General features: G+C 43.8%; 1 protein-coding gene across 1 annotated transcript in view; it reads right to left on the bottom strand.

Annotated features, from left to right (window-relative positions):
- The window catches only part of PRKCG (protein kinase C gamma), a 741,415-nt gene that overhangs the window by 612,536 nt on the left and 101,129 nt on the right, over positions 1 to 27,750 (bottom strand). Inside the window, exon 2 of the mRNA XM_069742550.1 lies at positions 11,478 to 11,509. Within this exon, the coding sequence (XP_069598651.1) occupies positions 11,478 to 11,509 (32 nt within the window). The remainder of the gene's footprint in view (positions 1 to 11,477; positions 11,510 to 27,750) is intronic.

The raw sequence follows: 27,750 nt of genomic DNA, 5'->3' as shown, positions 1-27,750 counted from the left end.
TGCACCCCACTCAGTCCTCTAGTCTTCACTTCAGACCTTCTATTCTCTGTGACCGGATAGTTTTGCCTGAGGTCTTTGGGTCTTCCAGCACTGGCCAAACCTCACGCAGTCACACAGCATGCAACACATGTCATTGATATGCATTGTGCCCTATGTGACTGTGTGAGGTCTAGTCAGGGTCTGAAAACCCGAAGGTCATAGGCCAGAAGATCCAAAGACTGGGGCCAGAAGATCCAATGCAAAGCTTTGAGAACCATGGAAGAAGCAGTTATGGCAGGACAGTTAAAGGGCAGGTCTTGGACAGGAGAGTATAATCTTTTATTGTTAAATTAGAACATCCCTAGCCCTCAAGAGAATCCATCAAATTGGCCAGCCATCATTTTTTGGGATTTGAAAAAACTAATCAGGAAAAATTTGGATTCTGATGAGTTCAAATTTATAATGAAATTTGTGATGAATTTGATTAGTATGAATACATTTGCTCAGTACTTGTCATTGTTGAGCAATGCCTGATCATGAGAGGACATTAATTATTGTGCAGAAGATAGAAGTGGGTGGATCGATTAACAGGACTCCTCCTTCCTAAATTTCCAATGCGGCTTTTAATTAGATGGTTTGGTGAGATAGCATTGTTGTGACATGACACACATATGACATTGCACCAGACTGACTAATCAAAAGCCATTCTTGGGATCCCTGAAGATAAGAGATTTGTGAACCATCCAGCTGCAAGAGACTACTGATCTGGCCGATGGACCAATGTCCTGTAAATCGATCTGCCCAACTCTAGCAGCAGATGCAAAACTATAATAATTACCCTGTACTCTCACCCACTATAATAGTACAGAACACCACTTTTTTTATGAAATGAAGGTAGCACTAACTCTACTGATTCCAGAACCTGGAGTCTCACCCTACACATTCTGATGTTCCACTTGAAAACAATTGGATAAACTGAAGTGCTGAAGTGGTGTCACTAATGTAAGGAACCTGACTCTAGTATTATACCTACTAGGGATTTCTTCTGCTGTTCCCAGTGCCAATCTAGGCCCTTGGCGCCATCTCGTGACCGCAACTTCTTACTGACTTGAAGTCAGAGATAACGGTCACAAGTTCTCAGCGTAAGTCTATGAGACCCTCATTCTGGCCTCGTCCTAGCTCTCATAGGCATACATTAAGTTGGGACTCAGATCACTAAGCAAACATTAGAGCCATCCGGCAGGTTACAAATTGCTGCTGACTATTGATGAGCGAGTGTACTCGTTACTCGAGTTCTCTGAGCATGCTCAGGTGTTCTCCGAGTATTTTGGGCATGCTTGTAAATTATCTTTTAGTCCCTGCAGCTGCATGATTTGCGGCTGCTAGAAAGCCTGAATACATGTAGTGATTACCTAACAAACAGGTAATCCCTGCATGTGGTCAGGTTGTCTAACAGCCACAAATCATGCAGCTGCGAGGACTAAAACAAAATCTACCAGCATGCCCAAGATACTCAGAGAACACCCGAGCATGCTCGGAAAACTCGAGTAACGAGTACACTCGCTCATCACTACTGTTGACCAAAAAAAGCGGCACTGATAAAAAAAGAAGATGGTGGTTGGTAAGTACAAGACTAAGGACAAGAAACTTAGATTATAAGCACCACTCCAGTGCTGCAATAATAAAATCACTGGAGTGGTGCTTTATCTATTTCATCACTTCTTTTCCTCACCAATCCATAATATTATTATTTCCAGTTAAAACTCTTTATTTTTCTCCTCCCATTTTCTATATATACAGTTTAGCTGACTCCTGGCTCTGTCCTTTTCTTCTACAAGTAAGGATTTGTACACAAATAGTATATCTCGACTTCAGGAAATCATTTGATAAAGCATCTAATACTATCCTTATTGAACAAATGACCAAGTGTGGGACTGACCAGGCTACGGTTAGGTGGATTCATAACTGGCTCAGTGATCGTACTCCAAGAGTGGTAATAAATGGCTGCACATCCAATTGGAGCAGTGTTTGAACTGGGGTAGCACAAGGCTTTGTCCTGGCTCCAGTGTTGTTCAACATTTTTATAAATGATCTACATAAGGGAACTGAAGGTAAACTGATCAAACTTGCAGACGATGCAAAGCTAGGAGAGATAGCTAACATCAAGGAAGACAGAGAAAAGATTCATAAGGATCTAAATAAACTTGAACAATGGGCAGCGACTAATAGAATGGTATTTGACAGGTAAAAATGCAAGATTCTACATTTGGACAAGAAAAACAAAAATTACATCTACAGAATGGGAGGAATAAAATGAAGCAATAGCGCATGTGAAAAAGACTTGGTTATAATTGTAGATCACAGACTGCACATGAGTCAACAGTGTGATGCAGCAGCAAAAAGGCAAACAGTTCTAGGATGTTTTAAGAGAAGCAAAGAGTCTAAATCATGTGAAGTAATTATACCCCTCTACTCCTTCTTGGTCAAGCCGCATCTGAAATACTGTGTCCAGTTTGGGGAACCATGTTTTAAAAGAGACATTGAAAGACTGAAGGAAGTTCAGAGTAGAGCTACCAGGATGGTGAGCGGACTGCAAAGCATGTCCTACATGGAGTGATAAAAGGATCAGGGAATGTTAAAGGGACACTGTCACCTGAATTTGGAGGGAACAATCTTCAGCCATGGAGGCGGGGTTTTTGTGTGTTTGATTCACCCTTTCCTTACCCGCTGGCTGCATGCTGGCTGCAATATTGGATTGAAGTTCATTCTCAGTCCTCCATAGTACACGCCTGCGCAAGGCAATCTTGCCTTGTGCAGGCATGTGCTACGGAGGACAGAGAATGAACTTCAATCCAATATTGCAGCCAGCATGCAGCCAGCGGGTAAGGAAAGGGTGAATCAAACACACAAAAACCCCGCCTCCATGGCTGAAGATTGTTCCCTCCAAATTCAGGTGACAGTGTCCCTTTAAGCTTGCAAAAACAAAGGCTAAAAGGAGACTTAATAGCTGTCTACAAATATCTAAAGGTTTGTCACTGTCACAGAGCAGAGGGATCATCCTTATTCTCATTAGCAAATGGAAGCACAAGAAGCAATGGAATGAAACTGAAAAGGAGAAGATACAGATTAGATATTAGAAGAAGAATAGGGGGTATAAAATTTGTAAAATTTCTATGGATATTTATAAATATTTACAAATATCCTCTATTCTTATTAATTTTATTTGTGCACACAAAGCTGATTCATGCTGCCCAAACCGCAAGAAACATTAATCAGAACCTGTCAGAATGAATGCAAGCCGGTACATTCTCCTCTGAAGCTCTTTGGCGTTTCAGAGAAAACATAAAGGTTTAAAGATCTCTCTAGATGTACCACATGGGAGAGCCCTGTCAGTCAACTTGAGCGGTGCGGAAAGAAGCCGGCCGGGCAGCGCCGGACTAATCTCATCTCAGCCTGTGATCTTTAAACTATGTTAGAATAAATGGAATAAAATATTTAATTGTGTAAACAAGTTCTTTTAAATATTTTATATCTTGTATTAGTATTCCCTTTATTTGTGCATAGCATTGAAAGCAGTTTTTATATCGTAAATCGATTCAAAGCTGGAAGCCAATTTAGCAGATAGCGCCTAACATTTTACACTTTTATCTAACACTATCTAGTTCCGCAGCTCAGTCTTCATATAGATGACTATAAACTGCAAAGCTCTTTCTCTGGCTGCAGTTATCTTTGATTTAGCAGCATGGTTAACTCATTTTTCTCATTTAAATTTTAGTCAGAGTTTAGGACACAAAAGAAAGGTAAACTGATGAGTATTTTTTATGTTGGTGTTTGCATCCTTACACTGGTATTGTCGAAGTTCTACCTGTGGGGATACCCTATAATATAATTATACCCCTTAACTATACCTCCCCTTATTTACCAATCCTTAAAATAAAACGGTGACTACAAAATTGTTGGATAATTATGGCCACAGCAGCCTTTATTAAAACAAATATGCAATAATAAGCAACAAACAAATAACAATAACGCGCTGGGAGGGGTCCTTGAAGCTCCCAAAATCTGGTGATTAACAAATATAAAAAAGTGAACATAAAATATACCATCAATTACTCCAAGCTGTTACCCCACTGGCTCAGGAGCACCATAACCACAAGGGTTCCAATGTTCACTTGAACTTCCTGGGGATCTGACAATCCCCTCCACATTTCACCAGATCCAACACCAAGTTAAATTCCAAATTGAGGAATCCATATCCCAATTGATCCCCAGACCAGTTTGCAACCAACTTCAAGGACTCCCCCAACCGCCACGACAAGGGCCTTTGACCACCTCAAATGACCGAGACTCCCCTACACCGAAATGCTATGGCTCTTTCAATACCATCTTGTAAACCAAGTGCCACTACCCACTGATTTCAAATGAATCCCATCTGCCAACCAGAAATCATTATTCCCCTTTTCCAACTCAAAATGCCGAACCAAAACACCCCCGTTCCTACAAACAAAACTAGACACTGCCCTGTTTACAGGTAGACAAAGAAGGAAGGAGAAGACCAGGTTTCTCAATGTATCCGCGCTGACCACACACGATGGAAATGTTCTTGAAAGCTTTATTGTGCTGACGCGTTTTGTGGCAATCTGCCACTTCCTCAGGGCCAAAGATTCTGTTTACAGGTAGGAGAGAGAGGTAGGGTGCTGCAAATGTTATCCAGATGAATGCACGTGAGATTGAGTCCAAATGAAAATTCCGGGTGAGTGCTTGTTCCGCTGGGGAGCATTGAAATCACAGGAAAACAAAGGAATGGATCTGACACACCAACCCATGTAACGTGCACATGGGTATCCTGGGGAATAGGGCGAGCTAGGGTGCCCCCTAGTGTTAGGGACAAGGAAGGAGCCCCGGGTCCCGGGTCACCCGACAGCTGAGTTGTGACAATTAGACTGCAAAGGGCACATCAATCCTTTTTCACAGGTGCCTTCTTCTGTCTGTGTCCACTCCTGGACATAGGTGTTCTTTATGCTCCGTGACTTACCATTATGTTGTGAAGCGTCAGTGACTTTGGAGAAGACTCAGAAGCGTAGCCTGCTCATTACAAGGCATATGCCAACTATAATAAACAAATACTCCACTCTGGGAGGCACGTTAGTACTGGGACACAACTTTCCAGTAAAGTGCCGGGGCAATGTGAAGCAGCAACTCCGTCATGGCTACCACCTTCGGTCACTTTACAATGGTTTGAAGGCGCATCATGTAATTTTGGATATAACATTTGGAGCAGTCTCCTCATCTTATTCTGTTGAATTACTGGGCAGAAGAGAATGATTGTTCTTGGAAGTTTTCATGTTGTCTCAATTATTGCTTGTGATGTCATTATCTGCCAAATGGTTCTTGCTTAAACATTAGTTGAGAAATTCTGCCCAACAGTATTAGAGCTTCTGGACCAAATGGGGCATCTCCTGATCATAGAAAGACTCAACACTGAAAAGAAATAGGTCAGGCAGAGGGATAGTTTCTATAAGAGATGGAGGCAATTTATTTTGAAGTATTTCACACCTGAGAAAATCGAACGGATAGTTACCATTCTTAAAATTAATTATAAATTATTATAGTCTCTTCCTGCTAGAAATGTGAAATATTGCATCTTATGCTTCTAAAATGTGAATATTGGTTTCATGCTATTATCCAACCAAGCTCGCGAGCTGGCATTTTGAATGATTATTTTGTTTTATTATTATTTTTTCTGTTGAAAATAAAAATGAAAGATCATAAAAAAAATATATACATTTTAAAAAAATAAGCCCTCTTATGGTTATTTCTACTGAAATTTCAACAAAGTTACGACTTTTGGAAATGAGTCAAGAAAAACAAAAGTGGAAAAATGAAATCTGGGATGAAATTACACACATGGTCTGGGGGTCAATAACAGCAAAACAGCAATAAGTTACCGTAATTTAAAAAAAAATGCTGAATAAGGCTAAGTATGCGCATACAGTTGTGAATTCCGTTCTTGGGCTCCCTCCAGTGGTTGAAAATGGCACTTTTGTGAATTCTGTCCTTGGGCTCCCTCTGGTGGTTTTGAGTGGAACTGCCGCTCCTTGGAGTTAGCTGTCATCAGCTGCTTTCACTTATCGTCTCTTCTGCTCTGCTATTTAACCTGGCTCTAGTCTTCAGCCTATGCCACTTGTCATTGTTCTCTGGCTGGATTCACATCTCTGCTTGGATTCTCCTGGTTTCCTGACCAGTTCTGCAAAGATAAGTTCTGGCTTTGCTCATTTTAGTCCACATGTTGTGGACTTATTGTTCTGTGCATTCTATTTTTGTCCAGCTTGTCATTATGGATTTTTTCTGTTAGCTGGAAGCTCTGGGAAGCAGATTTACCCTCCACACCTTTAGTCAGGTGTGGAGATTTTGTAAACTCTGCGTGGATTGTTTTGTAGTTTTTATACTGACCGCATTGTATCCTTTCCTGTCCTATCTATCAAGCTAGACTGGCCTCCTATGCTAAAATCTGATTTCATCTCTGCGTATGTTATTTTCCCCTCCTCTCACCGTCAATATTTGTGGGGGGCTATCTTTCCTTTGGGGATTTTCTCTGAGGCAAGATAGGTTTCCTGTTTCCATCTTTAGGGGAAGTTAGATCTTAGGCTGTGTCGAGGGGTCTAGGGAGCGTCAGGTACCCCCCACGGCTATTTCTAGTTGCGCTGCTAGGTTCAGGGTCTGCGGTCAGTACAGATACCACTTCCTTCAGAGCTTGTCTCATGTTGTTCCTAAACCACCAGATCATAACAGCATGCATTCGATATTTCCAGGAGGGCTTGTCTGGGTATGTCTCAATCACTTCCTGAAAGCGGATAGGATCAGGCTCATCCACTGTTAGGTGCTCAGGGGTAAAACGGTAAGACAATACAAAAGATCTAACCCCGGCACACTGCAAAAACGTGAAGACAGAACTGTTGCTTTCAAAGTTTTTTTTAATTTATCTTGTGCAAAAGAGAATGGTTTCCAATGTTTCAGCTCAGGTACAAGCCTTCATCAGGAGAACAATCTTATGGTAGTTCTGTATATTGTATGTATGTCCCGTGTTCTCAGATTGCCCTATGGAAGTCTGTCAAAAGTGGTCTTGATTGGCCGGTGGTCAGTGGAGTATGCCAGGGTTAGATCTTTTGCATCAATCAGTTCCTGGACATGTGCAGTCTGAAGTACACAAGCTCATTGAACGCATGCGTATGCATGTCCTTGCGTACCAATGCATTCCCATAGACAGCAGTGCGTTATTTTGACGCACTCATCCGCAAGCGCATGTCTGCGCTTAATTGATGCCTCAAAAAATGCAGCATGTTGTATTCGACGTACACCGCGAAACGACCCTTGTGTACACATCCGCATGCGAACTGATGCAAACACATGTCCCTGCGTACACAATGTTAAATATATGTACTCAAGACGCATGCGGATCGGTGTGCAGGTATATGCTGCTCACACTTACGCTAATGTGAACCCGGCCTTAGTATTAATGTAAAAAATGGCAATTTTAGTAACATTCCCTACTAACTGTATCGAAATCTCCATGATAACAAGTTGCTCCAATAATTAAAGTGATGACTAATTGTTCCAAGTGGTTTAATAACAGATGCAATAGGAATTAATTATTCCTGCCCGATTACCAAAAGAATAAAAATAAAATACATATGACGATATTATGGATGACTAAACGTGGAGGTCATGTTACCCGTATTGGAATATCATGAAGTCTTTAGAATGGAAGAAATTGTTCTGCATGATGCACTTTTTCTTCCGTTCTAAAAACAGAGACATGAAGGCCCCATAATAATCAATGGAGTCCCTCAGCTTCCATTTTCGTCAGTTGTACAACAGTTGACATAGAAGGGAGTTGTCCAGTGAAAAACAGGTTATTATATCCATCAGGTGGATAACTTACTGATTAGTGGTGGTCCAAAAATTGGGAACTGAGCCAATTTATAGAACTGGTGGTTGGGACTTTATCCCCATGCGGAAGCCAGCATGATCGACCGCTACTCCAGTCATTCTTTATGGGGCTGCTAGAAGCTGTGCTCCACTTTTTCTCACAGCCCCATAAAGAAACAATAGATGTGGTCATGCATCCAGTACGCCACTACTTTTTGTAACAGGGGTTAAAGTTTTCTTGGGGATAAAAGTTACCTGATATACCGATCAGTCCAGTGGTTGGAACTCACCGATCAGCAACGTGTCACCTATCTTGTAGGTATATGATAACTTGTATTCACTGGACAAATATATTAATTCCATTAATTTATTCCTAAAATTGAGCAAACATTATGTTAAAATGTAAGTTTGAATATAGACTAATAATCAGAAACTGCAATGCAAGTGCAAGCATGGCGGAAACATTTTTTGTTAGCTACAGTATTTTTCTTATTTTCCACTGACTTTGGAATTTTTGAGCATTCAATAATTTAGTGCAACCATTAGGCTTATTGTACAGTGTAATAGAACGAAAAATAACAATGATTATGAAATTGTTCAATAAAATTAATCATTAAAATGATTTGTTCAGCCATTTAGTCAAGACATTGCTGTCCAGCACTTGGCTATCATGAGAAAAGCCATTAGGCAACACCGACACTCCTTAATAGGAGATCTGTGCTATATTATCATTTATTTACATGGGCCTTAATCTTTAAGGAAATAAACACCATTGAGTCATTTTTTTTGCTTGAATGTTTCTTTGGGTAAAAGCAATTTTATCAATAGGGTTTCTTTAAAAGTTTTTGACGGTTTGGCTCCTATGTATCACTCAATACGCACAGTAACTGAGTAATTACATCATTGTGTTTCTTTGATGGTCAAGATGATGACCCTTGTCATTCTTCTCCTGAATGGTCTTCTGACCTCTACTAACTTTGATGTGGTCCTAAATCAGTATAGCTATTACAGTAACACTCAGAACTCAATATAAGAGATAAATGGATCAGTCAAATTTCAAATTCATCTTCTCAAGCAAATTTTCCAGAAAATTCGATTCTCAGAAAAATTATTCTCTCCAAACTGAATATCCCTTGCTATACTCCCCTCTCCGGCCCCTCAGTCAATTCCTCAGTACATATTGATATCACCACCGAGCACTAAATTCATCTGCCTCTTTACCCCAGGTCAGGACTTCCGGCTCTGATGAGGCCTGGAACATCTCTGAATAAGGTCATGATGTACTGATGTCACAATGTGTGCCTTGACCTTGGATACACAACCTGTGCCTTGACTTTGGGTGCACAACATATCCCTTGACACAACGTGTGCCTTGACCTTGGGTGCAAAATGTATGCCTTGACCTTGGATACACAACGTGTGCCTTGACCTTGGATACACAACGTGTGCCTTGACCTTGTATACTCAACGTGCGCCTTGACCTTGGGTGCACAACGTACCAGTTGACCTTGGATATAAAAAGTGTGCCTTGACCTTGGATACACAACGTGTGCCTTGACCTTGGGTGCACAACATGTGCTTTGACCTTGGGTGCACAACGTATCCCTTGACCTTGGATACACAACATGTGCCTTCACCTTGGGTGCACAATGTATACCTTAAACTTGGATACACAACATATGCATTGACCTTGGTTGCACAATGTGTGCCTTGACTTTTGGTGCACAAGTATAGAAACCTTCCAGATGGAAAGTTAAGCATAATTATTGTTTTTATTGTTTTTTACAATTTTTTATCCTTTTGATACCTCTTCACCATTTTTCTGACTCTGCGGAAGCAAGTTATAAACTTTTTGGAATATTCAAGTAGAATTCAACTCCAATCAAAAATAACTACTCAGTACATCTGTTACAATAAAGATTTATCACGGCAATTCTCAGACAGTATATTTGTGCCATTTTGGCCTTTGTGGTTTACTATAATACTGTCTAATGATTGCACTTATAATTTCTTATTTTAATGGATCGGAGTTCCGAGTGTTGCTCTGATTTTGGTTTACAAAGTGGAATCCTGATCCAGCACTAGAACAAGCCATTAGCAACTTACGATCAATATGTGAATGCTAACGATGCGTCCCATTGCCTAATGCCTTAGACTTAGGCTGCTATTGACCGTGGCATTTAAGAGGTTAAACCACAGGGCTCAGATCTGTCTCTATTTCAGCAGCTGAAGAGTACTGTCAGTTGTATAAAACAGCTTGTACAAGACATGTATGAAGCTTGCTCACACCACTCAAAGTGTCATACATGTCACAAATGGGTTAACTGCTTACTTCCTGCAACTGCACCATTCCAACAGTTTAAATTATTGTTTCCTATCCAGGCTGCAGCCAATGAGCGGACAATTGTCAGCTGCAGCCTTTACTCTTCCATCCTGATGGAATATTGATGAGCTGCAGCCAAAGAGTGACCACTCACTGGCTGCGGTTTGTATATTGTGACAGGGTCATGAGCACCGTATGTGAGGGGAGATACGTGTCACGGAGATTGCTTTCTTCCGTGATCTAAAAACCCATAAGTTTCTTTCCAGCGTGCTATGTTTTGAAGAGGTCAATCAACCATGATAAGGGATGGGTTTTTAGGTGAGTAGGTGAGAGAGGGGTGGGTGGCCTACTCACCATATCTCCGCCTTAAGGCAGTGGCTGGGGAGTTAAATGTTGAGCCACTGTTTTTTTTTCTTAGTGTTGTGGTTTGGAAAGGAGAGACTCCAGGCGTGGCTCCAGGAGGAACAGAAGACATATGCTGGTCTGAGCTGGTGAACCCCTCAGATATAAGGACTTTGCTGTGATTTATCTTTCTGTTTGGCCGTTATGCCAGAAAGGCCACGTTTACTTTACTGAACCCTGCCATGGTTTATGCTGTTCCATAATAAACCAGCAGGTGAGTTACGTTCCTGTGTCTACTTCTGAAAGCAGGTGAGTGAGTCAACTCCTCACGATGTGTCTCGACAAGTCACGTTATGCACCAAGAACAGGTGCGCCAACATCGCTGGAATGGTGCCACTGCAGGAGGTAAGTATATATTGCTATTTTATTTGGGGGTCCTAAATCGATTAAACTGGGGTTAATAGTGGACAACTTCTTTAAGGTTTTTAAAGCTCACGACAATGACACATCCACGTATCCAACATCTGTATTCCAAAATGTGAACGTTCAATTGCTGCAGTTTGAATATCGTACTTGGAACATACAGAGAAGTAAGGGAGCACAGAATTGTGATATCGGCATAAACATTTTAATGCCTGTTAATTAAGTAATTAAGCGCAGCCTGCTATGCTACATGATATGGGTTTGGCATATTTTAAATTAAATTGCGGTATGCTATATGTATTTCCAGGCATTGGAGAATTAGGCAGCCAGTATTACCTACAGCAAAAGAAAAGGCGTTCTGAATAAATGAATCATTTTCTCCTCTGCACAGCTGCAAAAAAATAGCAGAGGGCATCCTCTAGAGAAAATGAGAGGAACAGAGAACGCACAAATAAAGCAAAGCATAAAATAAACATCTTACCCTGGCACTGGAATCCTTGTTTTCCAATTCCCCTGTGGAGATGAAAGAACAAATAGGATTCATTAGATGAATATGGAATGTGAATATTATGGAATGGGGCATCATCAAAGAATCTCAGCTGTGGACTAGAGTGGATACATGACTTTCTATATCATTCACAGTACATGGTATAATAATATGTTTATATTTATACGGAAATACAATCAGGGCTCATAATTGTGTGATCCTATCACATCTTATATACTTCTGGTATACCCTTCTTTCATATACTCACATCCCAGCAATATGCCATTTACTGGGCTACTTGGTGTAGCATTGATAAAATACCTGTTTTCTCAGCAGGAGGACTAGTAAACCTTCTACCAAGTAGTCCAGCATAATAATGAGCTCTGTATAACCCCGCCCCCCAGCACTAATTGGCAGCTTTCTGCGTACATGGGCAGAAAGCTGCTAATCAGTGGTGTGGACAGGGTTAAACCGAGCTCAGCATTCAGAGAGATTCATTTCAAAAACATTATTCCTGAATTGATTGGGCCCATGTAGATTTCCAATATCTTAAGGATGACATCCTTAGCAGCTGCCAAAAAGCATCGGAGCAGGCCAAGTCAACTGTGGGATATTCCTTAATGTAGTTACAAAAAGATGGTTGTAAATCTCAAATATGGCTTCCAGAAGGGGTGTGAAGATGCACCACTGCACCAAGCATGGAGAATAGCCCGGGTCAGAGTCATAGTCAGCACAGCTCCGATACAGAGGGGAACATCCTGTGAAGCATGGTGGGTACTGTGTACCAGTGAGACAACGTTTTATAATTTTTTTCCGAGCATGATGTGCCAAGGGAATTCTATGCTTTAAGAGAAAAATGTTGGTGCATTGCCCAGAATTGGAAATTATCTCTAATTTCTCTATCCACAATCTGGAAAAATAAACAAGAGAGAAATCAGTAGGTAGATTTCTAGTAGAAAGCAAAAAAAGGTTCAGAATCGGTGTGGATGCAATCTCACTAACAAACCATTGTAATTGTGAATACTGTAGCTGAACCAGCGATAAATCAGGTAGGACCCACTGAACGTATTGAGTAAACCAATCTCCCCCGATGTTGAGGTCATTTCATTTAGACATGGTTTGCCGGTCGACTATGACCAAAGAAACTGAGAAACAGCTATGGTTGGATAAAAATGAAGATTACAAAAAAAGGAATGATAAAGGACCTGGAACAACGAGTAGATTTTTTTCTAGACTTAGGTAATAACTCCAAACCTCTAAAGTGCGAATGGTCGCTAATGAGAAATGTATCCATCTTCATAGTCATTACTTTCTGAGATCCATGTAGAGATATCAGCTTATAAGGAGAAAAGATCACTTTCAAGTCTCATTCACTGCCTGATTTCAAAGGATAGAGATCAATTAACTGTCCTAGATAAGATGGCTGCATGAAAGGATTGACTAAAATTAAGGTGGCCAACTACAAAAGTAGCCTTTTCTTCAAATATTGTGTCTAACCTCATCTGAGGTTTGGCCAACACCTATACGAAATGGCGAAACCCTACTGAGAGATCCTTCGATAAGGAGGACTGATTTGATAAATATATAGAATGTGTTTTTTAATAATTTATCCACACAAGGACAAAGATTTATTATATTACTTTAGTTTGTTAAGTACTGTATATGGTTTAATAGAGATTTAGATTTAGGTCAAACATGTCCATCAATGGTATGAGAATCGAAACGCCAACATACTTTTATCCCCTATCTCAAAGTGGATAGAAGAAATTGGGTTGCCTGCAATAATTGCCATAGGTGCATAGAAATTATCAATGATTTTGTCTTATAATAAATTATTTTAAAGTTACTGACAAGATTATATCGCTCAAATTCTGCAACACCGCATCCAGCATCCCCCCATGGCTCCTTCTCCATGCAGGAACGGTGAGATACTCACTGCCCCGGCCACGCGGTGTCTCCCTGCGTCTCTGAATTTCTGATAGCACACATAGTACATGCACGCACGTGCTGCCCTGTTCTTAGAATGCCACGTTCAAGATGACCCCAGCCAATAACTGGGAGGCATATTGCTTAAAAGGCAGCCTCCTCATTAGGGAGGTGCAGACACAACGTAGAATCATTAGGTGGTGTGGTAGTCTACTAGTGAGTTATGAGATCCCTTAGTGCTGGTGTGGCCAGTGTTCTGAATCCAAACCACTAGTCCTCATGTGGGCAATGGGAACCCGTAGTCCCTGTTCTTTGCATGGTCAGTCCTGAACCCATAGTCCCTAGTCTCTGTGCGGCCAGTTTTTTAACCTCATCCGTCGGTCCATGTGCGGCCAGTATCTGAATGTGTACCTATGCAAGTATTTCATGTATCTGGACCTATCAGTCTCTGGGTCAATCCTGTCTGAGTTTCCATGTCAGCAACCACTCTACCCATCGATCCTGAATGGAGACCAAGTCATATCCGTGTCTGCATATCTATCCCTGTGCTCAACATTTGCAGTACTGGAGGCTGCCTAGGAGTGGTACCTGACGGCTACCTGTAGCTCAAACTTGTCTCCACCATCAGGAGCTCTAATGAACACCAGGCTGCCGTTTAGCTACGTCCCTCCTAAGTAAATCCAGCACCGTGTTAGAGTATGTCCACAAACTACATGCGCCACCTGCATGCGTGGAGAAATAAAAATAATTGGATAACTTAAATATAGAAAATCAACCACAGAAAGGGTTAATTTATAATGCTTCACTGTGTTATTCACCTGTCCTGGCTCCAGTGTTAGACTCTGCAGGCTCCTCTTCCGATATACAGCTCTATTTGCTCTTATGTGCATCAATTTACCAACATAACCAGTCACGCACCTCTGATGGAAGACTGCTAAAACTTCTAGGCTGGCTCAGGCAGCACACCACCTGAGTATTCAGGTAATTTGACCATTACAACTGTCACACCTCTGGGCTCTTCTTATCAGTGCTAGCACAAGTATATCTCCTAACACATGCAGCATTGTCTGGTATACCACTGGGCTCTGTTACACTTCCTGACACACTCAGCTTAGCTTCACACCTGGGCTCTGCTATTTTGCAACAAGTGTGCTTTCTGACATAGACAGCCATGTTTTGTGGCTGGGCTCTGCTATTTTGCTACAAGTGTGCCTCTTGACATTCCCTGCTTTGTTGGGTTTTGCTACATTGCCATGAATCCTCCAAACACAAATCATGAATGTCACCAAAAATAATCAGTAAAAACTTTACGCAAACTGTATTTGATAATGCATATTAAAATAAGACACTGATAAAAAGACGTTTTAAATAGTAAACTCGAACGTAAGAAATGTGTGGAGCATTATAGAACCTCAATAACATCTATAGAATCAAGTATTGAATTGATTTAATAGTTTAGTAAGTATACATACATATACACAACAACACTCCAGGCTCAGTTTTAAAATGAACTGACAAATAAGTATTATTAAAAAAACAAGTAAAAAAAAGTCTATATATTCCAATGTATACAGAGTAAAAAAGCCAGGGACAAATCCAAATTAAGAATAAAATACTGATAAAGTGCAAGCAGGGAATCTAGTCACCTATCAGGCTCAACACACGTTTCACACAATGTGCTTCCTCAAAGGGTGAGCTCTAATCCACTATTCCACTCAGCTGCAGTACCTTCATTGACTTTACTGCATTTTATTCTACCATATGCTGTACCTGCTTTGCACAGGACTGTGCCTCATGCCTAGATTTGTTGTACTTAGATTTCGGACTCTGCCACGTAGTCAACTTCACCACATCACTCAGTCTACTCGCCTACACCGCTATCTTTGCTTTGCTTCATCAGATTCCCTAAGTGTAGACCATAGATATAAAAGGACGAGACAACCAGTTTAACAATATCCTTAAAGTTTGAGTCTTGGAGGATTTACAGTATGCTTTTTTTAAAATCCACATGGTTTCCTCATTTTGGACAGCAAGGCAAGTGTTGCAATTTTGACTATTCTTGATGTTAAAAAACTGGAACCCTGGTGGAAGGGGAACAAACACCAACAAGAACAGAGCCTAAATCTACATTAAAAAAAAACTAAAGTATATGCTGTACAGTATATTGTTTTAAATTCACAAAAAACTATAAGATTATTGCACATAATTGAAATATTGTGAATTATCTCCCCCATATTCAGAAAGTTCCTGTGACATAAAGATCTACATAATTAATGTGATAGTAACAGGCACAGCATGTTTAATTCCCAGCGAGATAACTGGAATAAATATGGCTTACATTGATTTTATTATGGCTTTCATTTCAGGACAGCATGTATTAGAGGAAAGTCTATTAGATTTTGGTAATGAGCTTAAAGAATCTTTGACCTTTGAAATTGAACCAAAGATTTGTCTTCATTTAAAATAAATACGTTTTAGCCAGACAAGTACTATCATCTTTGATTTCATCCTAGTATAAAATATAATCTCTTCTTGGCTGGTTAAATGTAAAAATGTTATTTCGGTATTTAACTTGAAAATATTTGGACTCCCTATTAACGAACATATGAACATTATCAAAAGAGGTCCTCACTCAGGACCACCCCCTATGAGCCAAAGTGGAGTGCCAGTCACTTACTGGGTCACCAACAGAAAATCAAAGTGATAATACTTCCCTATCTGCTCTCTATTCTCTCTCTGTATATAGTGATTGTGTCCACTGGAGGTTGAGTAGATCATAGGGGGGTTCATCCTCCTTCTTGACTTTAGTAAGCCCCCATACAAGAGAGGCTGCTACAGAGAAATGCAAGGCTGAATGGTAACTTCAACCTGAGAGCTTCCTCCAAACAGCTGGATAGAGATCACTTGAACCTGGTGAGACAACCCTTTCACCATAGAATTAAATATAGCAGAGTTTGTCTTGACTAGTTATGAGCGAGTGTACTAGTTGCTTGGGTTTTCCCGAGCACGCTCGGGTGACCTCCGAGTATTTGTAACTGCTCGGAGATTAAGTTTTCATAGCGGCAGCTGAATGATTTACAGCTACTAGCCAGCCTGAGTACATGTGGGGGTTGCCTGGTTGCTAGGGAATCCTCACATGTAATCAAGCTGGCTAGTAGCTGTAAATCATTCAGCTGCCGCGATGAAAACTAAATCTCCGAGCAGTCAAATACTCGGAGGTCACCTGATCGTGCTCGGGGAAAACCCAAGCAACGAGTACACTCGCTCATCGCTAGTCTTCACCGGTAAATAATCCTAATGAGAAAGAAAATGAGACCGCCAGGTACTACGTGTCCAAGAAGTCAAATGTAGGAAAAATCTAATTTAGCTCCATATCCCTTCGCTGTATTTCACGGCACAGCATCATTTCCAAGTACTCACTGTGCAAGTGAATGTGGCCATTCTTCATTCCCTGCACAATCGGTGGCCAGGAGCCCGAGTATATAGTAAAAAGTATGAATGGTAACAGCACTAAACCAATGCTATAGCCACTTCACTCCGTATTTTCACTTATCAAGTAACGCTATTTCCTAGAGATGTGTCATCATTTTAGGAAATGGAAAAAATCCCTTAATTAGTAAAGTTTTCAACATTATGTGGGAGCTGACATGCAGATTTCAGAGAGGTTTCACTTATTAGTCTCTATGCTGTTGTGTCAATACAATGAGTTTTTTATCAGCAGGAGCGGTCCAGACTGGTGCTTACCTGCATTGAGATTCAACTCCACCCCCAGCACTGATTAGCAGTTTACTGTCAACAGACAATGCACACAAAAGCTGTGTTGGTGTGTGTTCTGTTTAATGAATCCTGTCATAAATCACACTCTGTGAGTATCTCCAGGCTCTTTATTCACATCATGTCTCAACCTCCATTACATGAATTCCGAGTACTAGAGTTGAGCGATCTTGACCTTTTTAGAGTCGAGCCGGGTTTCGCGAAACCCGACTATCTCAAAAGTCGGGTCGAGTGAAATCGGCCGATTATGACGTAAAGTCGGGATCGACCGAAACACGAAACCCAATGCAAGTCAATGGGGCAGCATAGTCGGCAGTGAGTGGGGGCCAGGAAAACACCTAGAGTGCCCATTTTAATGTCAAAACCATCCATTCTTCTTAATGAAGCTTGTCAAGCGTAATTTACCTTATAATAATTGGAAGGCATTTGAAATTGGGGGTCATTTGGCTAAAGTTGTGGTGGGTAGGGCTGGTTCAAGTAATTAGTGGGCCCAGGAAATCTGGACCACGTCACGGCAGTGGAGCAGGGAGAGGTAAGTATTTCAACTTTGCAAGTGCTGTGAACCTGAGCAAGCAGGGGGGGTCCACTCGTTGGCATTGGCACTGGCACAGGGCCCCTCAAAGTACAGCGTTGTGTTTGCAATGCGGGGGCGCCTCCCACTGGCAGCAACACTTTTGCGTACTATGAGAGGCCCTGTGCCAGTGACGTCGCCAACTAGTATTCCTCCCCCCACCTGATGAAGGAACCTGCACTTTCATCTGCACCTTCCTGTTTGTCCCCGTGTAAGGTGGTATGGTATGTGGGAAGAGCAACCTGACTTTCAGCAGGGTCACAATGTTGTTGTGTAGCGTGCACGGGGAATGTTGCGTTATGGGTCAATGTACCAGCAGACTCATCTATCACTGGCTGGGCAATGGGCAGGATGAGGAGGAAACACAGATATAGGCCCAAATAATAAAGTTGGCTAAATGCAGTTCAAAATTGGTAACACAGGAATAACCAGGGGGCATTGCAGTGGAGGACAACTGGAATGAGAGGCTGACACAGAGAGTAGGCCCAAATCAGTAAGTAGTCGAAATGCAGTTCAAAATTGGCAACCGTAGTAAACAGGCGGCACAGCTTTGTTCAGTGGAGGAGAACAGCAAGGAGTGGCAGACACCGATAGTAGGCCCAAACCCAACTAGTAGGCCAAATGCAGTCTAACATTAACAACTACTTAACGAGCGCCTGAAAATGGAATTTCAGGACAGGAAACCAGGAGAACAGCAAGGAGTGGCAGACACCGATAGTAGGCCCCAAACCAACTAGTACGCCAAATGCAGTTGTTCCGTTTAACCACAATTTAATGAGAGCCTGAAGATAGAAGTTCAGGAAAGGCAACCTGGAGAACACCTTGGAGTGGAACACACCATCTCTCTACACCCCATACCCAATTTGTAGGCCTAATGCAGTGTAGTTTCCAAGAACTACTAAACGAGAGCCGGAAGATCGAAGCTCAGGAAAGGCAACCTGGAGAACACCTTGGAGTGGAACACACCATCTCTCTACACCCCATACCCAATTTGTAGGCCTAATGCAGTGTAGTTTCCAACAACTACTAAACGAGAGCATGAAGATCGAAGCATTGGCGAGGAAACCTGGGGAACACCTTGGAGTGGAACACACCATCTCTCTACACCCCATACCCAATTTGTAGGCCTAATGCAGTGTAGTTTCCAAGAACTACTAAACGAGAGCCGGAAGATCGAAGCTCAGGAAAGGCAACCTGGAGAACACCTTGGAGTGGAACACACTATCTCTCTACACCCCATACCCAATTTGTAGGCCTAATGCAGTGTAGTTTCCAACAACTACTAAACGAGAGCCGGAAGATCGAAGCTCAGGAAAGGCAACCTGGAGAACACCTTGGAGTGGAACACACCATCTCTCTACACCCCATACCCAATTTGTAGGCCTAATGCAGTGTAGTTTCCAACAACTACTAAACGAGAGCCGGAAGATCGAAGCTCAGGAAAGGCAACCTGGAGAACACCTTGGAGTTGAACACACCATCTCTCTACACCCCATACCCAATTTGTAGGCCTAATGCAGCCTACTTTCCGACAACTACTAAACGAGAGCATGAAGATCGAAGCTCAGGAAAGGCAACCTGGGGAACACCTTGGAGTGTAACACACCCTCTCTCTACACCACGGAAGGGCTGATTCTTAGGAAGGAAGGCTGTCGGAAAGAAGCAGGGCGCGTCCGAGGGTGATTATATTCTTATTAGGTATATACTCACCCTCGGACGCGCCCTGTTTCTTTATTTGTAATGAATGTTTATTTGCAATGTGGTTTTGACTTACTCAATTTTTTTGGTAAATAATGATTTTATTATTTTCATTGTTTTGCATCTTCTTGACAATTATATAAAGAAGACGCGACAGGACAACACTCGGTGGATGCCATATCTGTGTTTTAAATTGAAAAAAACTTTCAGTTAACTACTTGCAGGAGAAAGTTATTGTAGCTGGTGGCCATTTTTAGTATTGTACCAGATTTTTGTTGTATGTGTTTGTTTTTAATGTTAAAATGTCTGCATTTGATATCTCTCCAGTATTTTCTTTTTTATAAGCAAAATACTTATTTTTATATTTTCTGATGTTGGTTCAAGGGGTACACGGGCAGCAGTAGACAGGTCAGTGGAGGCCTAGTGGAAGGAGGGACCGCAGACAGGCTTTGAAGGCCTAACATAATAAATTGGGCTGGCTGTAGGCAATTTAAAATTGGTTCCAGGGGAACACGGGCAGCAGTGGCCTGGTCAGTGTAGTAGTAGTGGAAAGAACGGGCCGCAGACAGGCTTCGAAGGCCTAACATAACAAAAATTGGGATGTAGGCAATTTACAATTGGTTCCAGGGGAACACGGACAGCGGTAGACAGGTCAGTGGAGGCCTAGTGGAAGGAGGGACCGCAGACAGGCTTCGAAGCCCTAACATAATAAATTGGGCTGGCTGTAGGCAATTTAAAATTGGTTCCAGGGGAACCCAGGCAGCAGTAGACAGGTCAGTGGAGGCATAGTGGAAGGAGGGACCGCAGACAGGCTTCGAAGCCCTAACATAATAAATTGGGCTGGCTGTAGGCAATTTAAAATTGGTTCCAGGGGAACACGGCCGGCAGTAGACAGGTCAGTGGAGGCCTAGTGGAAGGAGGGACCGCAGACAGGCTTCGAAGCCCTAACATAATAAATTGGGCTGGCTGTAGGCAATTTAAAATTGGTTCCAGGGGAACACGGGCAGCAGTGGCCTGGTCAGTGTAGTAGTAGTGGAAAGAACGGGCCGCAGACAGGCTTCGAAGGCCTAACATAACAAAAATTGGGATGTAGGCAATTTACAATTGGTTCCAGGGGAACACGGGCAGCAGTAGACAGGTCAGTGGAGGCCTAGTGGAAGGAGGGACCGCAGACAGGCTTCGAAGCCCTAACATAACAAAAATTGGGCTGTAGGCAATTTAAAATTGGTTCCAGGGGAACCCGGGCAGCAGTAGACAGGTCAGTGGAGGCCTAGTGGAAGGAGGGACCGCAGACAGGCTTCGAAGCCCTAACATAATAAATTGGGCTGGCTGTAGGCAATTTAAAATTGGTTCCAGGGGAACCCGGGCAGCAGTAGACAGGTCAGTGGAGGCCTAGTGGAAGAAGGGACCGCAGACAGGCTTCGAAGCCCTAACATAATAAATTGGGTTGGCTGTAGGCAATTTAAAATTGGTTCCAGGGGAACACGGGCAGCAGTGGCCTGGTCAGTGTAGTAGTAGTGGAAAGAACGGGCCACAGACAGGCTTCGAAGGCCTAACATAACAAAAATTGGGATGTAGGCAATTTACAATTGGTTCCAGGGGAACACGGACAGCAGTAGACAGGTCAGTGGAGGCCTAGTGGAAGGACGGACCGCAGACAGGCTTCGAAGCCCTAACATAATAAATTGGGCTGGCTGTAGGCAATTTAAAATTGGTTCCAGGGGAACCCGGGCAGCAGTAGACAGGTCAGTGGAGGCCTAGTGGAAGGAGGGACCGCAGACAAGCTTCGAAGCCCTAACATAATAAATTGGGCTGGCTGTAGGCAATTTAAAATTGGTTCCAGGGGAACACGGGTGGCAGTAGACAGGTCAGTGGAGGCCTAGTGGAAGGAGGGACCGCAGACAGGCTTCGAAGCCCTAACATAATAAATTGGGCTGGCTGTAGGCAATTTAAAATTGGTTCCAGGGGAACACGGGCGGCAGTAGACAGGTCAGTGGAGGCCTAGTGGAAGGAGGGACCGCAGACAGGCTTCGAAGCCCTAACATAATAAATTGGGCTGGCTGTAGGCAATTTAAAATTGGTTCCAGGGGAACACGGGCGGCAGTAGACAGGTCAGTGGAGGCCTAGTGGAAGGAGGGACCGCAGACAGGCTTCGAAGCCCTAACATAATAAATTGGGCTGGCTGTAGGCAATTTAAAATTGGTTCCAGGGGAACACGGGCGGCAGTAGACAGGTCAGTGGAGGCCTAGTGGAAGGAGGGACCGCAGACAGGCTTCGAAGCCCTAACATAATAAATTGGGCTGGCTGTAGGCAATTTAAAATTGGTTCCAGGGGAACATGGGCAGCAGTGGCCTGGTCAGTGTAGTAGTAGTGGAAAGAACGGGCCGCAGACAGGCTTCGAAGGCCTAACATAACAAAAATTGGGCTGTAGGCAATTTAAAATTGGTTCCAGGGGAACCCGGGCAGCAGTAGACAGGTCAGTGGAGGCCTAGTGGAAGGAGTGACCGCAGACAGGCTTCGAAGGCCTAACATAAAAAAAATGTCAATACAATGGTATTGACAGTGCCAGGCATTGAAGGATGTCAGCGCATAGACTAAACATTGGTGGAGCTGTGAGAGAAAATTTTGCAAGTCGTAGAGCACTGTTTGACCTGGGGGGGGGGACTGTCTTGTGGCCGGCGGTACAGGCCCAGGGCCCCTCATATTACAACGGTGTGTCTGACGTTGGGTGCGCACCACCACCGCCAGACACTTTATTGTACTATGAGGGACCTAGTGGCAGTGCCGTCGACCAAAAGCGGGCACACCCACCTCTTCAGACAAACAGTACTCTCACGGGTGCTGGCGCCAAGTGGCGATACCACGGCCCCGTGTGGGGACTTTGGCCATTTAGGGAGGTGTTAACATGTCGGATGCTGGACAATCAGGTGCTGCAAATTACGAGATTGGAAAAGTCGTTCAGAATAGTCCACAGGCAAGACCTTTACATAGGAAAGCTAGGTGTCAGCCGGGCAAGGTGGGGCAAAAGATTTCGAAATCCAGTTGTGGTTCATTTTAATGAAGGTTAGATCATCTACATTTTGGGTAGCCGAGACGAGTCCTTTTTTCTGTTAGTATTGAACCTGCAGCACTGAATACTCTTTCTGATAGGACACTAGCTGCCGGGCAAGCAAGCTCCTGCAATGCATATTCTGCCAATTCTGGCCAGGTGTCTAATTTTGATGCCCAGTAATCAAATGGGAATGACGGTTGAGGGAGAACGTCGATAAGGGATGAAAAATAGTTAGTAACCATACTGGACAAATGTTGTCTCCTGTCACTTTGAATTGATGCTGCAGTACCTGTCCTGTCTGCGGTCATAGCAAAATCACTCCACAACCTGGTCAGAAAACCCCTCTGGCCAACGCCACTTCTGATTTCTGCCCCTCTAACACCTCTGGTCTGCTGGCCCCTGCAGCTCGTGTTAGAACGATCACGGGCGCTGTGTGCAGGGAATGCCAGAAGCAAACGGTCAATAAGAGTTGATTGTTTGGTTGCTAATATTAGTTCCAAGTTCTCATGTGGCATTATATTTTGCAATTTGCCTTTATAGCGAGGATCAAGGAGGCAGGCCAACCAGTAATCGTCATCGTTCATCATTTTTGTTATGCGTGTGTCCCTTTTGAGGATACGTAAGGCATAATCCGCCATGTGGCCCAAAGTTCCAGTTCTCAAATCTGTGGTTGTGCTTGGTTGAGGGGCAGTTTCAGGCAAATCCACGTCACTTGTGTCCCTCCAAAAACCAGAACCCGGCCTTGCCGCGCCAACAATTTCCACTGGCCCCGGAAAAGCTTCCTCATTAAAAATATAATCATCCCCATCATCCTCCTCGTCCTCCTCCTCCTGTTCGCCCGCTACCTCGTCCTGTACACTGCCCTGGCCAGACAATGGCTGACTGTCATCAAGGCTTTCCTCTTCCTCAGCTGCAGACGCCTGATCCTTTATGTGCGTCAAACTTTGCAACAGCAGACGCATTAGGGAGATGCTCATGCTTATTATGGCGTTGTCTGCACTAACCAGCCGTGTGCATTCCTCAAAACACTGAAGGAATTGACACATGTCTTGAATCTTCGACCACTGCACACCTGACAACTCCATGTCTGCCATCCTACTGCCTGCCCGTGTATGTGTATCCTCCCACAAAAACATAACAGCCCGCCTCTGTTCACACAGTCTCTGAAGCATGTGCAGTGTTGAGTTCCACCTTGTTGCAACGTCTATGATTAGGCGATGCTGGGGAAGGTTCAAAGAACGCTGATAGGTCTGCATACGGCTGGAGTGTACGGGCGAACGGCGGATATGTGAGCAAAGTCCACGCACTTTGAGGAGCAGGTCGGATAACCCCGGATAACTTTTCAGGAAGCACTGCACCACCAGGTTTAAGGTGTGAGCCAGGCAAGGAATGTGTTTCAGTTGGGAAAGGGAGATGGCAGCCATGAAATTCCTTCCGTTATCACTCACTACCTTGCCTGCCTCAAGATCTACAGTGCCCAGCCACGACTGCGTTTCTTTCTGCAAGAACTCGGACAGAACTTCAGCGGTGTGTCTGTTGTCGCCCAAACACTTCATAGCCAATACAGCCTGCTGACGTTTGCCAGTAGCTGCCCCATAATGGGAGAACTGGTGTGCAACAGTGGCAGCTGCGGATGGAGTGGTTGTGCGACTGCGGTCTGTGGACGAGGTCTCGCTTCTGCAGGAGGACGAGGAGGAGGAGGAGGGGGTGCGAACGGCTACAGCCAACTGTTTTCTAGACCGTGGGCTAGGCAGAACTGTCGCAAACTTGCTGTCCCCTGTGGACCCTGCATCCACCACATTTACCCAGTGTGCCGTGATGGACACGTAACGTCCCTGGCCATGCCTACTGGTCCATGCATCTGTTGTCAGGTGCACCTTTGTGCTCACACATTGCCTGAGTGCATGGACGATGCGCTCTTTAACATGCTGGTGGAGGGCTGGGATGGCTTTTCTGGAAAAAAAAGTGTCGACTGGGTAGCTCGTAGCTTGGTACAGCGTAGTCCATCAGGGCTTTGAAAGCTTCGCTTTCAACTAACCGGTAGGGCATCATCTCTAACGAGATTAGTCTAGCTATGTGGGCGTTCAAACCCTGTGTACGCGGATGCGAGGCTAAGTACTTCCTTTTTCTAACCATAGTCTCATGTAGGGTGAGCTGGACTGGAGAGCTGGAGATCGTGGAACTAGCGGGGGTGCCGGTGGACATGGCAGACTGAGAGACGGTGGGAGATGGTATTGTTGCCGCCAGTGCCCTAGATGCAGTGTTTCCTACTACGAAACTGGTGATTCCCTGACCCTGACTGCTTTGGCCTGGCAAAGAAACCTGCACAGATACTGCAGGGGGTGCAGAAAATGGTGGCCCTACACTGCCGGAAGGGATGTTGCATTGATGACTAGCTTCATTGGCCGAGGGTGCTACAACCTTAAGGGACGTTTGGTAGTTAGTCCAAGCTTGCAAATGCATGGTGGTTAAATGTCTATGCATGCAACTTGTATTGAGACTTTTCAGATTCTGCCCTCTGCTTAAGGTAGTTGAACATTTTTGACAGATGACTTTGCGCTGATCAATTGGATGTTGTTTAAAAAAATGCCAGACTGCACTCTTTCTAGCATCGGATACCTTTTCAGGCATTGCAGACTGAGCTTTAACTGGATGGCCACGCTGTCCTCCAACAGGTTTTGACTTTGCCACGCGTTTTGGGCAAGATACGGGCCCGGCAGATGGAACCTGTTGCGATGTTGATGCCTGCTGCGGCCCCTCCTCCTCCGCTTCAGAACTGCTGCCACCTGCACCCTGTTTCCCCAATGGCTGCCAATCGGGGTCAAGAACTGGGTCATCTATTACCTCTTCTTGTAGCTCGTGTGCAACTTCGTCTGTGTCACCGTGTCGGTCGGTGGTATAGCGTTCGTGATGGGGCAACATAGTCTCATCAGGGTCTGATTCTTGATCAGCACCCTGCGAGGGCAATGTTGTGGTCTGAGTCAAAGGACCAGCATAGTAGTCTGGCTGTGGCTGTGCATCAGTGCACTCCATGTCAGATTCAACTTGTAATGGGCATGGACTGTTAACTGCTTCACTTTCTAAGCCAGGGACGGTATGTGTAAAGAGCTCCATGGAGTAACCCGTTGTGTCGCCTGCTGCATTCTTCTCTGTTGTTGTTTTTGCTGAAGAGGACAAGGAAGCGACTTGTCCCTGACCGTGAACATCCACTAACGACGCGCTGCTTTTACTTTTACCAGTTTCACGAGAGGAGGCAAAAGAGCTAGAGGCTGAGTCAGCAAGATAAGCCAAAACTTGCTCTTGCTGCTCCGGCTTTAAAAGCGGTTTTCCTACTCCCAGAAAAGGGAGCGTTCGAGGCCTTGTGTAGCCAGACGACGAACCTGGCTCCACAGCTCCAGACTTAGGTGCAATATTTTTTTTCCCACGACCACCTGATGCTCCACCACTACCACTACCCTCATTACCAGCTGACAATGAACGCCCCCGGCCACGACCTCTTCCACCAGACTTCCTCATTTTTTTAAAAACGTTACCAAACTAACGGTATTTGTTGCTGTCACACAACTTACACGGTGAGCTATAACTTCAGTATGATTTAGCTACCCCTTTACAGGTGGGTGAGACCACAACGAAAATCAGGCACAATGTTACACACTCTGTTGTTGGTGGCAACAAATGAGAGCGATGCCACACACGCAGGACTGTCACTGAAGCGCAAATGTAAATATTAATCTCCCACTGATTTGTTTGTTTTTTTTTAACAGGGAGACTTTAGAAAAAAAATAATAATTAAAAAAAATGATTTTTTAAGGAAGAATTTATAAACCAAATAAAATGAAATGATTGTTTCAGGGAGAATTTAGAAAACAAATAAAAAAAAAATAGGCTTTCTATGGCCCACTGAGTGAGAGATGACGCACACAGGAGTCAGGAGTGGCACACAAGCCCAGAGGCCAATATTTATCTCCCACTGATTGATTTAGTGATTTATTCAGGTAGATTTTGGAACCCAAATTGTTATGCTGTGCTATCAGGCAACACAGTGTGCAGTAATCAGCGCACATACAGTGATATGGCAATAACCCAAAAACAATAGAACAAGCTCTGAGACGTGGAATCTCTGCAGACTGCAATACCTGAACCTATCCTCACACAACTAAAAGCAGCAGTGGATTGCGCCTAACACTACCTATGCAACTCGGCACTGCCTGAGGAGCTGACTAGCCTGAAGATAGAAATACAAGCCTGACTTGCCTCAGAGAAATACCCCAAAGGAATAGGCAGCCCCCCACATATAATGACTGTTAGCAAGATGAAAAGACAAAACGTAGGAATGAAATAGATTCAGCAAAGTGAGGCCCGATATTCTAGACAGAGCGAGGATAGCAAAGAGAACTATGCAGTCTACAAAAAACCCTAAAGCAGAACCACGCAAAGGGGGGCAAAAAGACCCACCGTGCCGAACTAACGGCACGGCGGTGCACCCTTTGCGTCTCAGAGCTTCCAGCAAAAGAGAATAGCACAGCTGGACAGAAAAAACGGAAACAAAAACAAAGTAACACTTATCTAGCAGAGCAGCAGGCCACAGGAAAGATGCAGTAGCTCAGATCCAACACTGGAACATTGACAAGGAGCAAGGAAGACAGACTCAGGTGGAGTTAAATAGCAAGGCAGCCAACGAGCTCACCAAAACACCTGAGGGAGGAAGCCCAGAGGCTGCAATACCACTTGTGACCACAGGAGTGAATTCAGCCACAGAATTCACAACAGTACCCCCCCCTTGAGGAGGGGTCACTGAACCCTCACCAGAACCCCCAGGCCGACCAGGATGAGCCACATGAAAGGCACGAACAAGATCTGGGGCATGGACATCAGAGGCAAAAACCCAGGAATTATCCTCCTGAGCATAACCCTTCCATTTGACCAGATACTGGAGTTTCCGTCTAGAGACACGAGAATCCAAAATTTTCTCCACAATATACTCCAATTCCCCCTCCACCAAAACAGGGGCAGGAGGCTCCACAGATGGAACCATAGGTGCCACGTATCTTCTCAACAACAACCTATGGAATACATTATGTATGGAAAAGGAGTCTGGGAGGGTCAGACGAAAAGACACCGGATTGAGAATCTCAGAAATCCTATACGGACCAATAAAACGAGGTTTAAATTTAGGAGAGGAAACCTTCATAGGAATATGACGAGAAGATAACCAAACCAGATCCCCAACACGAAGTCGGGGACCC

This window comes from Ranitomeya imitator, chromosome 10, assembly GCF_032444005.1.
Source record: "Ranitomeya imitator isolate aRanImi1 chromosome 10, aRanImi1.pri, whole genome shotgun sequence".
Taxonomy (NCBI): Eukaryota; Metazoa; Chordata; class Amphibia; order Anura; family Dendrobatidae; genus Ranitomeya; species Ranitomeya imitator.
This window is presented reverse-complemented; position numbering and strand designations above follow the sequence as displayed.